Below are 16477 nucleotides of genomic sequence, written 5' to 3' on the forward strand. Positions count from 1 at the left end.
CGCATTCCAATCATGGCTGCATCGCAAGATATTGCCAAGCGGGATTTATCTTCGATGGGGACGGGGGGAGAGAAAGATGGGAACAATAATACGGCGGAAGAGCTGAGATATGTGGATGGAGATTCAGATGCTGAGTCGATGGATACTAAAACGGGGTCTATTTGGACGATTTTGGGTTCTGTAAGTTGTGTATCTCATCTGTAGGGTAGTAGTTGTAATGAGTGTATTTAATTGATGATCGTAGGCAATGGCAAATTATTCAGATGGATATCAACAGGGCTTGGTAAGTTTCTTTCTTTTCTTTTCTTTCTTTCTTTTGCTTCGGTATTACCACAATGTAAAACTGCATAGCTAACACAGACAGGCATCCAGCACAAACGTCGTATTCAACCACCTCCTCGGTCCCAAAATCTACACCTCCACAATCCAAACCCGCATTTCCAATGCCCTCCTTATTGGTTCCGTCCTCGGAATCCTCATTCTCGGCTACACCTCTGACAAGTTTTCCCGCAAGGGCGGCATGCTCTTCACCTCCGCTCTCGTCATCATCGGATCTCTCCTCTCCACGCTCGCCTTCCAAGTGCATCCCTCCGCACACATGCTCTGGTTCCTCACCATCGCCCGCGGCATCGCCGGCGTCGGCGTCGGAGGCGAATATCCCACCTCCGCCGCCGCCGCCCTCGAAGGTTCCGCCGATTCGTTCGATGCGAAGAGAGGTCCCATCCAAGTCTTCATCTCAACTCTGATGGCCACAACCGGCTCCCCCACCTGCACCCTCGTCTATCTCCTCGCGCTGCTCGCCTCGCACAACAATCTCACCGTCGCGTTCCACGCCATCTACAGCATAAGCACGCTCCTCCCCCTCCTCGTCATGCTCGTCCGTCTGCGCATGACAGACGGGAAACTCTTCCAAAAATCGAATTTCCGCACCCGCTCCATCCCCTGGCACTTTGTGCTTCGCACCTACGGGCTCCGCTGTCTCGGCACCAGCACCGCCTTCTTCCTCTACGACTTTGTCAATTTCCCCAATAGCATCATGAGCGCCGCTATCATCAACGGTCTCGTGCCCAGGAAAAACATCCGCACCGTCGCCATCTGGCAGTTCATCCTCGCCATCTTCCCCATTCCCGGCGTGCTGCTGGGCATGTGGCTCGTGAACCGCATCGGGCGCAAGTGGACGGGGATGCTCGGCTTTGCGGGCTACATCATCTTGGGATTTATCATCGGGGGCTGCTATGGAAAGCTGACTACGCCGGAAAATCTCCCCGCGTTTATCGTGCTGTATGGACTCTTTGCGAGTCTGGGCCACATGGGACCCGGTGCGACGATTGGGTTGATGAGCGCGGAGAGTTTCCCGACTGCGATTAGGGGGCTGGGGTATGGAGTGAGTGCGGGGTTTGGAAAGGCGGGCGCGGCGGTGGGAACGCAGGTTTTTACGCCCATTCAGGAGGCGGCGGGGAAGAGTAGTACGTTTTTTGTGGCGGGGGGTGTGGGGGTGTTGGGGGTGATTGTTTATTGGTTTTTGCCCGAAGGGAAGGGGGTTGATTTGAGGGAGATGGATGAGGAGTTTGAGAGGGGATTGAAGGAGGAGGGGAGAGATTAGTAGATGGGTTGTGGTTGGGATAGAGAACGCTTGAGTGTTGGGGATTGTATGGCTAGATAAACACGGTTGATGGTATAATGTAATCTGTCGATCTATTATGATATAATTATCTCACCACAACATATCTATTGACTTGATACAGTCTCTCAAAGATAACATTCGTCGTTTGAGATATCTATATCACTACTCGAACCAATGATTCATAAATGGATATAGCAAGTATGTAGCAAGTATGATTCCAGCAATTTATGTGCATTTTCAAGGTGAATAAAAGAATCTTCCATCACATTCATATCCACATATACATTGCAATCTCAATTCTTCTCTTCATCTCTACTAAAGAAGAAACGATAGAAGGCGAGCTCCAAGTACGAAGATCAAGTTTAAACAATCGAGGAGGAAAAAGAAAACCCACAAGGAGAAGATCAGTCTTGAAGAATAAAAGAGAAGACAAAAAGTTAAGACTTGGAGAAGAAGAGAGAAAACTTGAAGAATTAATCCCTGATTTCTTTCAAAGTGTATATAGAAAAACTTACCAATATCATTAAAAGCACCATTCCTATCTTGTATCCCACTAACCCCCGAATACCCAACCAATCACAAGATACAACTGAATGAATAACTACTTCTCAACTCCTCAACTGAATACATGCTAGAACTCCAAACAACCAATCCAAAAGTAACAGACTATCTCTCCTCAAATTTTGAGTAAAGAGGGAGAGAGGGAAAGCCCCAGTTTTCTCACTAGATTCAATAAATCAAGAGATGTGAATTTCTTCACGAGAGAACAGGTTGGTTTGAGATCAAGCGAGAAGAAGGGGAATATTCTCAAATACAAAGCTGTCTGTAAGCAGTACTAAGTTGGAATACCATAGTGCTGGAGCTTGTACATACTACCACGAGTCAAATGGCGACGTAGTCATCTGCGGCTCTTCAGCATTCGAACAAACCGGCGGCTTAAAATTTGTCATCCGTGCCGGAAGCACCACGACGACCGTTCCGACGCTCACACAGGCCCCTAATCCCACAGCCACAAAATAAAATGCTACATTTTAAGGCTCTGCATGCAAGGGCGTCGCGCCGGATTTGAGTGAAAATCCATCACCTCCGCCTGTGGAATGGAAATGGACCGTCTATCTCCCTGATTGGGGCACGCCTAACAGCAAATCATATCCATAGCGGAGTGCGGAAGGGGCTTTCTAGATACTTTGCGCGGATGCTGTGGCGTCATTGCCGATTGGAGATGTACGAAATCGGAGGACTTTGGTCTGTATGTTTATGTGTGATGTTACACCGCTGTCGAGTAAGTCTTTTTTCTTTTCCCTTTGCTGTTATATCCTACAGCCAATCATCGAGCAGATGTGAAAACTAGGATGTTAAAGATGCGTTCCAGACGACCAGTGGAGGTACGGAGGATTGGAATAGATTGGTGAAGCGCGTGGACAAATCAATCCCCTTGAGGGCGGCTTCGAAGGTGATGCCGAGATGGTAGACGCGATTATTGAGGGGACTGCCGCTGCTTTGAGAGGCAACTGATTCGTAATAATGAAAAATAGAATAAGAACACTGAGAAATAAAGTATCACTCGTGGACTTTAAAGAAAAGGGTTCACAGGAGCTTGAATGATTTTTTGTTTGAAAATGTGAAGATTTAATATGGTACACGCGTGTTACATACTGATCGATGATTAACGATAGCATATGAATAATATGTCGATGTATAGGACAATGGGTCTATATGCTCTATATCTTTCTTATATCCGTTATCAACAGCAAACAACCTTCCTCATCTTCGAAGACTATAATGCATCAAAGTAAAGAGTGAGGAAATCGTAGAAGATATCTTTCTGAAGCACCTACTAGCACTCAACATCTAGGAAGAAGAATTTGTTCAAAAAGGAGGAAGGGAAGTACAAGAACAAATTAATGGTCACATTGTAACATTATACCTAAGAATAGCATCGCCACACAAGATCTTGTAATGGTAAGACGTAGTAAAAAAGTGAATGAGTATTTGAATAACATACACAATGAGATCATATGAACAAAAAGCCAAGCCAAAATCAACCCGTTTCTGGAGATGAGCCAAATGCAATCAGCCTTTTGATTCCTAGGGCTTGGTCACAAAGATACACGGGATGAAGTTTTGTATAACGTGTGGCGTGATGAGGGGTGAGATTACAAGCATGTGCGGTGAAATTTGATGAAGGAAGACATAGGAAAGTAATATTCAAGAGAAAGATACAGATTGTGATATGATCTGATGAAGTCTCATAGTGTAGGCAAGGCAAGCATTTCCGAGAGGGAGAAAAGAGGTGAGCAGTAGAGTAAACCATTCATTCACTCAGTAACTTCTCGGATCAACTCTAAGAATTGGAGCACTTGATCCAAATGAAAGACAATCAAAGAAGGGTTATGATGAGTATCAATTACAATAAGAAATAAAAACAAATATAAGGTTGTAGATAAAACTCTGAGCGGATATTTCATTTAAGCCTTGTACCATTGTGGCGTGACACCAAACTCAAAAGTAGTCATCTACTTTTTAAGAATTTCATGGAATCGAAGAGTTCGTACAACAAGAAGACCACTCATATTCAAGCAAATTATGGCAGCTGGCTTGCTTATGGGCGTACGGTAAGAAGCTCCTTGGCGATACCTTAACACTAGTAACCCTTACTTGCGCATGCGTGATGAAGCTCGTGTTAATTCATGAGATCTTGTGGAGTTAAAACTCCTTTTCTGGCTGAAGCTTTTGAACCATCACTTGAAAGTCCACTCTCAAAGATTTTTGTGACTCGATATTTTCGGTCAGAGATATTCGGAGTATTCCACAGTTCAAGTACTCGTACTCTTATCTCGGCCAAATATTCCCCCAAGGCTGGTTGGTAGAGCGGCTCAAAGAATCCCAAAATGGAAGGACCCCCGGCCGTTTTAAATCATTCGGTTCGGAATGGATGGTTAGGGAGCGGATGTAAGGCAAATGGATGAATGAATGGCATGTTAATAGCTTTAGTTTCAAGTGAATCGAACCACTCAAGTTTAGTTCACCTGTTTCAGGGGAATTGCCCATGCGTAAGAGGCGTAGAATGTTTTTTTTTCAAGTATAGAATCATCCAGTGTCTTGAAACTAGTCCCTTTGCACTGAAAGAGTTCCCATTCGTTAAGGTTGATGGTTCATTATTGATGATCCATAGTGGATATTGTTTGAAATTTGATCGTCCCTCGATGTAGTATGTAGTATTCGCATGTAGGGTATGGATTCGTATGCGTATGCAGATACATCTGGTTCGATGTTATAATTCGGGAGAATACACCGAGGAGATGATGCGCCAAGGAGGCAGAGTTACCTCTCACACGTTTCAGCTATCGATTTGATAGATGAATTGAACCGATTCAAATTTTAACGTCTCTTGGAAGTAATGATGATGATGATGATGGATAGATGGATGGATGGAGGGTTGAATGGTACGTGTAAGTTGTACCATCCAGCTTTACCTAGCATTCCGGTATAATCTTCATGTTCGAGGGTCTCTTTGGGTCTTCCAAAGCTTCCCAGGAGATACTCTTCAATTAGAATGGATCTGGCGTAGCTTTTCGATGTTTAAGATCGTGTAGATGAAATGTCTAAGATGATCTAATCACGACGTTATTCATAAGCGCCATGTAATGTTGATAGATGCAAGCAATAGAATTCCAAACAAGGAATCATCGATCTTCTAGAAAGCGACCGTGTTGGTAAGTTTGGAGGAGAAATGAAAAGAAATCAGATCGCCATCATCATCATCATCATCATCATCATCATTATTATCATGGTGTCCATATGTGCCCTCCCCAGGTAGGTATTCCGTAGGTAGTAGGTACATCGCTAGGTATGTTGTCTGTGCTGTATTGGGTCTTGACTTTTTATTTGGATTGTTAACAAGCCTTGGATCAACCAACCGGATCCACTGAGCCACTGATAAAAGTTACCCACCCTCAGCCACCTTACCTTACCTCGTTACCTCGTCTCCTCGTTACTTACCTAGGCCGGCGGCCCCTGGTAGAAATCCATTGATTTTCGAACCCAAAGAGCCCCACTCGACACTTGTCAATTAATAGATATCGGCCGAACCAGACCCAATGGAGCAAGACTGCGCAGTGTGAGAATATGAGAAGATGAGAATTACGCACACTTCTCATCTCGCCATATGCTTCTCCCGCCGCTTCATTACGATAGGAGGGAATGAGTACAAAGGGTCATGTTATCTCTTTCATCATGTCATGGAAAGTAGAAGTAGAAAGGGAGATTGAAGAGAAGGATGTCGATATGGCAAATGCTTTTGGCCAATGTAGGTCGCAATAGTAAAATACCTTTTGTCTGTGCATAAGATAATGGGAGATTTTAAGGCTGACATTTGAATTGCTGACTCCTGAGTCCCTCCTGTATGACATACTTCGTACTTCGTACTTCGTGCTTCATGCTTCATGCTTCATGCTTCATGCTTCACACAATAAGATCCTTCACGGCTCCCTCCTACAAAATCCAGTGAGCCTCGCTTCTATCTGCCGTGGAACCACAAGGCTGCGACGGTAAAAAATGCCTGTCTACCTATTACATACCTAGGTAGGACTCGAAAGTTTGTCGTATATTAAGATTTTAATGTTATTAGTAGTAATAGGAGGGATGAACAAGAGTGGTATTGGTATTGGTATTGGTAATAGTAGTGATACAACATAATAAAGCAAAAATAGTCTGGGCAAAATTGACGGCATGAATTATACCCGATTTGATGCTTTAAACATTCGATCTGCCTCGTAGTCCCAACTCAATACTCCAGTTTTTCCATAAAGCAACAAAAACGAGTATCAGGTACATTTGTAGCTTTGGAAATTTGGAAGTTTGTAGATCTGGAAATCTGGAAATCTAGAAATCTAAAAATCTAAAAATCTAAAAATCTAGAAATCGGACAATCCGTCAATCCTCCACAAACCTTCCCCCTTCATCCACAAATCAATGTTTGCATGCATCCATTTCGTCTTTTGAGAGGCTCCAAGATACTCGTAGCACGATGGGTAGGTACTGGGTACACTCCGTCTGGAATTTCCATGGCCCTGATAACCCAGTCATGCGATAGATTAAAGATATTGGCACATTTCCTTTCAAGGCTGATAGCTTCTCTTGAACGAATACCTTGGCGAGCTATCGTATGCCCATGAAAGCTTCTTTGACTTCGGCAACTAATACGAATGAACATCGATGTAGAAAGCATTTTCGACAGAGAGAGTTAAAAGCCATTGCACGTGGGGGGAGCACTAACGAGAACCAATCACATGGGATACCAACCGTCGGATCTTCTTATCTTGCGCTAACCGAATCAGGCAACTAACTACCTTGATCAAACCCTGCGATCAATACATGCTTTTTGATAGGTCAAGACAGGATAATTTAACCCCTGTCTATCTTTTATCTTTTTATATTCCGTAGTCAGCTACTAGGCAAGTAGTAATAAGTGTACTCCGTATGTATGTGTGTATGAAGAAGGACAGGTGGAAAATGGGTTGCTACAAGAGAGAGAGAGACAGTAATGATGACTGATGGAACAAAGTAAGAAGAGATATCAATACCAATGCCATTCATCATTTCATCCAAAGATAAGAAGAAATAATATCCGGAATTTCTCATGGTAAGTTTCAACCAACACTCCTCAATATCGGAATCACCATCCATATATAGAAATGGACCAGCTGAATGGGGAAAGCTACCGATATCTGCTCCCATCTGCTTCCACCTTTTCACATGTTACTCAGGCCCAAAGAGGACAAGGAGAAAAGGTTTAACTTAGATAGATTAAAGATTAAAGATTAAAGATTACCCCAAACCAACAGATCAACCATTGGTCCTGGTGGTGACTCTCTAGGTACGTCGTAATAATAATAACAATAATAATAACAATAATAATAACAATAATAATATAAATGACTACCTATCTAGCGACGAGCGATAAAAAAGAAAGAAAAGACGAATCAGATCGTTATTTTAAATCGCAAGCATCGACTTATCTTTTTCCCTTTCCCTTCCTTTCTTTTAGCGGAATCCTAATCCTTCTTCTGACCTAGTACAGTAGTCAAATAACGGGTTCGGGTTCGGGTTCCTTGTCATGATACACCTCCACATCTTCTACATACTCATCACTTCCAATCTGCACGTACAGGCTCCAGCTTCGGATAAGGTTGGACTGGATGTAAGTAAGCATGGCATGACATGGGATACTAGTAGCTTTGTCTGGCCGCCTGCGATGTGATAGCTTTATTACTTTATTACTCTGCTTGTAGATTGTAGATTGCTGCTTTCTTTGATTTGATTGGAATCCATAAAACTAACTAATTCCCTTCCCCTTCCCCCTCCTCCTCATCTTCTTCCTTTTTTCCGTTGTTGTACTTTCCTCCAGTGGTGTCGAAAGGAACGCAAGAATCACAAAAAGGTAACTTGAGTTTGGTCAGTGATTCATCAAGATCACTCCTCACTCATTTGGCCCTATAGCTATCTATCTTCACTCTCAACTCTCAACTCTCAACTCTCAACTCTCAACTCTCACATTCACTCAGAGCTTCCCTCACACACGTGGGCCTTGGATACCTAACAATACGAAACGAAACGAAATTCACCAACAAGGTTCTCACACAAGCCTCTCTCACCTTTACAACTCTTCACAATAATCTCTTTATATAATTAATTCTTTCCGACTTCGCCCGTTATCTTTCCATTGAATACTCACAGCCCTATTCATAGCCTAGTGCCTTATCCGACTTCGGCCATCGTGGTATAATACTCTTTAGTATCTACATACAACCTTCCTCTTCTTCCTCTCACCTCAACAATCTTTCGATCTGTGAGCTTGCTTCTTTGCGAGCTACGACAACCAATCCTTCTCTTCTTGGATGATCTGTTGGTCAGATCTGAAGACAGCTACACCTCACTTGCTCAAGTAGAGTTAACAATTTTTGACAGAGGTCAAGTGTATTCAAGATGGTTGTTGAATACAATGGCACAAATGCCGCGGGGGGTGATTCATTGACTGAGGATCTCAACATCTTTTATGATGTAAGTCTTTGTACACAAAACTCCTCGAATGAAACCTCAGAACTAACCAAGTGTAACAGGCTGGTGACATTGCTTGGATGATCACTTCCACTGCTTTGGTCTTGCTCATGATTCCTGGTGTCGGGTATGTACTTCCAAAAGATGCATGGCTGTACCACAGCGACTAACCTCTTCATCTTCACAGTTTCTTCTATTCCGGTCTTGCTCGAAGAAAGTCTGCTTTGTCATTGATTTGGCTTTCAATCATGGCGACCGCAGTCGTTTCTTTCCAATGGTTCTTCTGGGGTTACTCTCTCGCTTTCTCTCACAGCGCGGGAAAATATATTGGTGATTTGGAAAATAGTGAGTACAACTTCTTCTAGAACATGGTACAACAGCAAAGACTAACCACTCGATTCGAATAGTCGGCTTCCGAAATGTCCTTGGAGCACCATCTGTTGGTTCCACCAAAATCCCCGATCTCATGTTCGCCGTCTACCAGGGTATGTTCGCCGCCATCACCGTAGCTCTCGCAGTGGGTGCCGTCGCCGAACGTGGTCGCATGCTTCCCACCATTGTTTTCATGTTCGTTTGGTCAACCATCATCTACGATCCAATTGCTTGCTGGACCTGGAACGCCTCTGGATGGGTTTTCAAGATGGGTGGTCTCGACTTTGCTGGTGGAACTCCCGTGCATATTTCTTCGGGTTGTGCAGCTCTCGCATACAGTATCATGTTGGGCAAACGTCGTGGACATGGTACTCACGAGTTGAATTACCGCCCACATAACGTCACACACATTGTTATCGGAACCGTTTTCCTATGGGTGGGATGGTTTGGTTTCAATGCTGGGTATGTTTGATCCAAATCTTTTTGCTACTCATCTCTTGTGTGACGAACCATGCAACTTTGCTTGAGGTTTCATTGCACATGACTTGAAGAACAATAAACTTTTCGAGACAAAGGACTAACACTTGTATTCTTTAGTTCCGCTCTTGCAGCCAACATGCGTGCTGTTATGGCCGCAGTCGTTACCAACTTGGCTGCCTGTGTTGGTGGTATCACATGGTGTGTCCTCGATTACCGTCTTGAGCGCAAATGGTCCACCGTCGGTTTCTGCTCTGGTGTTATTGCCGGTCTCGTCGCTATCACTCCAGGATCTGGTTTCGTTCCTGCTTGGGCTTCCATCATCTATGGTGTTGTCGGAGCTGCCGGTGCCAATTATGCTACCAAGCTCAAGTTCGTCCTCGGTGTCGATGATGCTCTCGATATCTTCGCTGAACACGCCGTTGGTGGAGTCATCGGAAATATTCTCACTGCTTTCTTCGCCGCTGATTACATAGCTCATCTTGATGGTTTCACCGAGATTCCAGGTGGATGGCTTAACCGAAACTGGGTCCAACTCGGATACCAACTTGCTGATTCTGTTTCCGGTGGCGTTTACTCCTTTGTCGGAACATGCATTATTCTCTTCATCATGAACCTCATCCCAGGTCTCTCCCTCCGCGCTACCGAGGAAGCTGAAATACTCGGTATCGATGATGCGGAGATTGGCGAGTTCGCTTACGATTACGTTGAGCTTACTCGTGAGGTCTTGAACGATACATCCGAGACTGGAAGCAGATACTCTGGTCGCGATACCGCTACCACTCCTTATCCTCACCATGAGAAGGAAGCTAGACATTCCGCTCAGGACATGGAAGCTTAAATTATCAACTTTGATAAGCAGCTTCGGTCTTTAGCCTTCTTTGTCTTTCGTCTTTTTAGATGCACAGCGACTTCGCATAGACATGGTCTTGATCAATCATGATTAATGATCGTTAATTTTATTTTCCTTTCTGTTTACCTACTTATTCGCCACGATATCAAATTCAATGTTTATTTTTTTTCCAACCAAGAAAGCTAGCAACTCACTCGAGATACCACATTTTTTCTTTTCCTTCAATGTTTTTTCTTTCGATGTATGAAACTGAGGTTTACTTACGGCATACATCTGTACAGTAACTATACATGCAACTTCTGCGTGTAGTTTCTGACTTTTTGTATTTATTGACCATTGAACAGATGGTGAAAAAGTTGGTTACGGGAGGGAGGAGTGAGGCTTTTTTTTTTCTTGCGTGGTGTTCTTTTTCAATCTCGATTCGGAATCTGATTTGTATGTACCGTAGCAGACAATGATGAGGAAATTGGGATCAAATGATATTAAATGATTTCAATGAATTTTTTGAAAGTATGTGAGTGTGTGTGAATATGTGAACTTTGATGTGGAAATTGGATGGGTGATCCATTTTCGAGAATGATGGTGAGGATAGGTGGCGGAAGCGAGGATACGAGGGGGAATCGTGATGGATGGATAGTTGTTTCGACTACACAATACAACGCGAGAAAACGAATACTTGAAACAAAACTAACAAAAGTAAACAACTTGGTCTCCTCATACTTGCACCTATATATGTATATGCATTAATGAAGAATGACCAGAGTAATCTTAAACCCTAGACAATGGATGTTGGAAATGATTCTCTTACGCTATTTTATTACGTGATGGAAACGGGATTTCCGGGGAGGGCGGCTGAACTGGGGAAGGGAGGGGGGAGAGTTGGTATCCTGGGGTAAATGGGGGAGGGGGTTTGGATGGATTTAGATGGGTGCAGATGGATATGGGGGGATTTGGATTTGGATGAGTATGGATGGATGGATTTGGGTAGGGATAGTTGAGAAGAGGGAAAGGAAGAGAGAGAGAAAGGGGGAGAGAAAGGAAGAGAGGAAGAGAGAGAGAAAAAAGTAAGGGGAAGGATTGGAGGATAGTAGTCTGTAAGGAAGAGAAAGATATATGGGATGGGGAGGGGGTTGAGATGAGGGGATGAGGAGGCTGTTTGGTGATGGGGATGGGTGATTATCATCGGGTATAGAATATTGAATTGGGAAGTGGAAGTGCAAGTAGAAAGGGTTTTTACTCGTATACATACATGCTGGATAGAAAGTAGGTAGGTAGGTAGGTAGGTAGGTGTATGGATATATACGGGCTGATGAGGTGATTCAAGAGTGAACTATTTACCTAGGTGAGTATTTATCGTCTAACCGGATGGATGGATGCTTATGATGTATATACGTTATTAGATTATTTAGATACATAGCCATTATTTATCTTCTATCTTCTAATTATATTCTATGTGGGCTTTGGCATGGGATATTCGTGGGATATTTATAATGTACAATGTATAATGTGATGTTCATGGTGTGATGTTCACAATGTGGTATAGTGTGGTGTTTTGCAGCGGAACCGGGAGACGAGAGGGATGAATCATAAACGGGAGGTGATATCATATCATACAATATATTGCCTAGGTAGGTAAGTAGGTAGGTAGGTAGAAAGATGGACTGACTAACTAGGCGATCGAAAATATATATACAAACACGCTTTCCCTATTTTCCAGCTCCTCAATCTAATTCACATTTCAACTTTCTTTCCAGAGCCCTCTCTCATTGTTTTCTCCACATCTACTAAATACCTACCTATCCTCACTTCATCCTCCATTCTCGAGTTATCTGCCTAGTATGTACTTTCACGTAATGTAATGGAATGAAAATGAAATCGAGACAAGTGAGTATTCAAATCCAACTACTATATATATGTGTATATATATATATATATATATATCTAACTTCTCTTCTCACCACTCACACGCACCCCACATATCGTATAGAACAATTTAAATCTCTACTTAACTCTAACATTTAAGTCTTTAAAATAAAGCAACTAACCAACTCAATTCAGATCAAAAACAAACAAGCAAGAAAGTACCTACATACAAACCTAGCACTCCTTCGATGTGGAAAGAAAAGTTTTCCTCCTCTATTTTCGCAGCTCTAGAATGATCCTACCGTCACCATTTTCATTCATATCGCTATCATGAATCAATATCAATGGTATCTACGAAAGAAAAACATGCATGACGGGACGGGATGGGATGGAGAGAAAGAACTTTCTTTTTGTTATAATTGAGAGTTGGAGTCTCGATTTGATCTCGAGGATTTGAATCGTGAAAGTGTGGTGATGTTAGACTAGGTGGGTAGTTGAATACGCACATACTGGGTTTGTGTATTCAAAGATACTAAAGAAATATTTGGACATCAAGAGGAGTGATGAGATATGATAAATACCCTAAACTTGACTTCCACATCGATAGATTGATAGATAGCTATGACCATACAATCGTGCCTTCCACTTTGACTCCTCCTCCCCGTGCCTTCCTCTTCCTCATTCTCCTCAAACTGTCCACCTACCCACCCATACAATACAATACAATACAATATATCGCACTTTAATCCACTCATCAATCAATGCACGCTAAAAGAACGAAAGAAGAATTCCAAGAATTCCAAGAATTCCATTCTATCCCACATCTCATCTCCCCACCCAAATTCTCCAAAAAGGTTCCACCGCGTCCGATGTACATCCTTTATCCCCAAACCCCACAAACTCAAGACCTCAAGACCTCAACACCCCCTCGAGTAACTATCCATCAACCCATCTAAATGTGCAAGTATGACGAATTGCCCATTTATCTATTCATATACACACAAAGCCCCAAACCCCACGCAACACAAGAAATTCCGCAGATACCTACCAGCGGGCCCCTCTAATAGGTATCTGCGTCTCACGACGGTTTACTCCCCTTGGTTGCATAAATGTAAAAGTATGACAAATTAAACATTTATTGTGCCACTGCGCCATGGACACAGGGCGAGGGGGATGGGTTATGAGGATTTATATTTGGGTGTGTGGGAGAGGTGGTAGAGGAAGGGGAAGGAAACGGGGGGTGGGTGGTGCCTTCCGGAGTTGGGGAATAGGGGGTTTGAATTTGTGAGGTTGTGGCTTGCTGGAATACGATGGAGATGATGGAATGAAGAAAATAGGAATGGGCGATATGGTATTTTAGAGAAAAAGAACCTGAGAGTGGAGTGTGGAGAGGAAATTTACAGGATTGATTTGATTTCCCGTTCATTTGAACGTATGATTTATACCTAGGTAGGTAGCAGCTTTTCTTGGAAGATGTTACTTCGAATGATTCAAAACGAAATAGTCATGAGCCGAGCACTTCGAGCCCAGTACTTCTTATTACCTTGGTATCATCTTTAATCTATTTCCACTCATGAACAGATTTATAAAGAAAATCAAGATATTTGATAACGTTTTTTATATGTGAGAAATACGTTGGCTCAGACTTGCCTTTACTACTTCATAAACGTCCGTGTTTGAATCCAACGGCATTCTATGAATCCTCCCTGGTTACCATCTCTACATAAATGCAAAGATTTAAACACGCGAGAAGAAGATCACATATGAATGAGCTCCCGTTGGCACACGAAACGATTCAGCAGTATCTGGTTTTTCATCATAGCCGACAAGGTGTGAAATTGGGAAGAAGCTTGACAGGATATTTGAATAGAAATTAATTTGCATATGCATGAAAGATTTTATGAGATTAATGTAGTCCCTTTCGTTCGTCCAATCTCCATTTTTGCTGTTCGGGCACCGAATTGAATCTGATGATGTGAGTAATAGTACAGAAGTGTGAAATCGGTAGGTAACACTCACAGCACGTTTTTTCTCAGTAGCAACTGATGTCATACCCAAATCATAAGCCAATAGTCTTAACACTTTCTTACCCGGCTCTATGTCTGGTGTTCCAGGGCCTCGTGATTCAGATGTAAACCCACATTTCTCCCATATAGGAGATTCGACAGCCCACTTGACTAAATCTTCATCCAAGTATGGAAACCGAGCTTCTCTTCCCCAATGTGAGATCACACGATCATCTCGACCGAGATTGCGTTTACCAAGTCTATTCACATCTAATTCTAGTTCGTCTAAAAGAGCAGAGAAGCCGTTTCGATTGAATGCGGTTGCATGTCGTGTATAACCACCGAACAATTCATCTGCGCCGAGTCCAGAAAGAAGAACACGTGCAGGTGTTGTGTATAGGGATTCCTCGGAAGAATTGCCTTGCGATGCTAAACCAACACCGCGAGATGCAAAATATAAGGCAAAGGCTATTGATAAATCCATTTCGGTGTTATGTGGATGTATCAAGTCTACAATTTTTGCTCTGTGCTCCATTGTTTCTGTATAAGGGACATTTATCTGTTTCATGTCAACTCTTGAGAACTAATGTCGAGTTAAGTTATCGACTCACTGCAACAAATCTCCATGTTCGGTCAGGACAAACACTTTGAAGCTCTTGATGAGCTTTTCTCCCCGTTTCTCTATCAGGACAGAGCTCATATGGAGAAACTTTCTTATCCAGTAATTGAGTTGTATCCGGAGGCGGAGGTTGTGCCCCTTTCTTCAGCCGAGGTCCAGTTTGTGCAGCTTTAATGACACGAGGATTTTCAAACGCAACATTGAGAAGATCAATCTCTTGATCTGATGGTAGTAAATCATGTGCCAATCTTGCCAAAACTGTGCAATCAAGTCCACCTGAGAATAAAATTGCAAGCCTGACATTCTGAGAGTGACCTATACTTGGAGGAGCGGGAATAGTCAAAACCCTAGGTTTCAGAGACTCACATAAATAATGTCGTAATGACATCACTGATGGGGAATCAAGGCCGAGTATATGACTTTCATTTTCAATAGTTTTGTTGAACTTTCCGAGTGAAGGAGACTGCAAACTTTGATTTAGTACTGACTATATCCGAACAGAATCCTAGCTGAACGACAAATAATTTGAGAATAATAAGGAATACATACCGACGAATCAGCTTCTGGATCCTCCCAATCGAACTTTTGATATGGCAATAGTGATCTCGAAAGAGATTTATCTTGTGAATCAGACATTGATGAAGGAAATGTATTCTTATCAACACAGGTAAATTTGTAAATGCCATCTGCTTCAATTTCTTTCCAATCGCCTTTGGCGGGATCCGCTGTACTTGCAAACTCTATAGATCCAGTTGGTCCCAGATCCCCGGATTCATCATCAACATCATAAAGGAGAGATCGGCGACCAAGGCGATCTCGGCCACAATATATAGAACCGTGAAAACTATCCCAGAAGACAAATGCAAATGGTCCAGAAATGCTTCGTAAACTCTTAACCACAGCAAGTGTCGCATCTGATGCCGAGGTAGCTGTTGAAACAGCTTTTACAAGCATCTCATATATGACTTGGCCATCATTACCATTAACGAGTTCACCACCAACCTTCCATGCCTCACCATTCCAGCAAAGGATGGAGCCAGAGTTGGTAGCAGACGCGTCAATACCGTTTGAACCATCAAATGGCTGTGGAGTGATATGATCTCCCCTCAAAGCTAAGACAGTTGATAAAAAAGATAAGAAGTATTGTGTTCCATCACTTGAAGTATAACTTGATTGTGACAAACCTGTGTGATCAGGACCTCTGTCGCAAAGAGAGTGTTTCAAAGCATGACTCGGAGTTTGCAATCCTCGCGTGGATATCGACGCGTAAATACCACACATTTGCGAACTTGTTAAATTAGTAAATTCCTAGTCAACCAAATCCATTTACTTCGTGGATATAACAGAAGACCAAGGTATTTTCAAGGTTGTGCTGTCGTCCGGCGTTTGATTTTATATTGGATATTGATATTGATAAGGATCAAATTGACTTTAAAATTTATTTTTAAGTTCAACCTTGTGCTGCACTACGGATCGTCATTTTAGCGAATCGACCAGATTACTTCACTGTCGAGGGTTGAGGAAACTTAGCAACCAAGATAATTAATTATCTTGTCCAACAAGAAGAGAAACAATAATTTCGATGACTGGCTATCAATATCCCT

The 16477-nt window shown here is 42.8% G+C and overlaps 3 protein-coding genes across 3 annotated transcripts; 2 read left to right on the forward strand and 1 right to left on the reverse strand.

Moving 5' to 3' along the window:
- Positions 1-12: 12 nt before the first annotated feature.
- Positions 13-1603, forward strand: EAE97_002490 (uncharacterized protein; the record flags this gene model as incomplete). Its single annotated transcript, XM_038873001.1, has 3 exons — positions 13-180; positions 245-283; positions 365-1603. The coding sequence occupies 3 exons, from the start codon at positions 13-15 to the stop codon at positions 1601-1603; spliced, it is 1446 nt and encodes a 481-aa protein (XP_038736207.1).
- Positions 1604-8611: 7008 nt separating this feature from the next.
- EAE97_002491 (uncharacterized protein) lies at positions 8612-10373 on the forward strand (the record flags this gene model as incomplete). Its single annotated transcript, XM_038873002.1, has 5 exons — positions 8612-8686; positions 8746-8810; positions 8871-9028; positions 9091-9517; positions 9653-10373. The coding sequence occupies 5 exons, from the start codon at positions 8612-8614 to the stop codon at positions 10371-10373; spliced, it is 1446 nt and encodes a 481-aa protein (XP_038736208.1).
- Positions 10374-14146: 3773 nt separating this feature from the next.
- Positions 14147-16154, reverse strand: EAE97_002492 (uncharacterized protein; the record flags this gene model as incomplete). Its single annotated transcript, XM_038873003.1, has 4 exons — positions 14147-14215; positions 14268-14813; positions 14866-15336; positions 15423-16154. 4 exons carry the CDS (start codon positions 16152-16154, stop codon positions 14147-14149), a joined length of 1818 nt encoding a protein of 605 aa, XP_038736209.1.
- Positions 16155-16477: the final 323 nt, after the last annotated feature.

This window comes from Botrytis byssoidea (genome assembly GCF_014898295.1).
Source record: "Botrytis byssoidea strain MUCL 94 chromosome Unknown BBYS_004, whole genome shotgun sequence".
NCBI classification, from domain to species: Eukaryota; Fungi; Ascomycota; class Leotiomycetes; order Helotiales; family Sclerotiniaceae; genus Botrytis; species Botrytis byssoidea.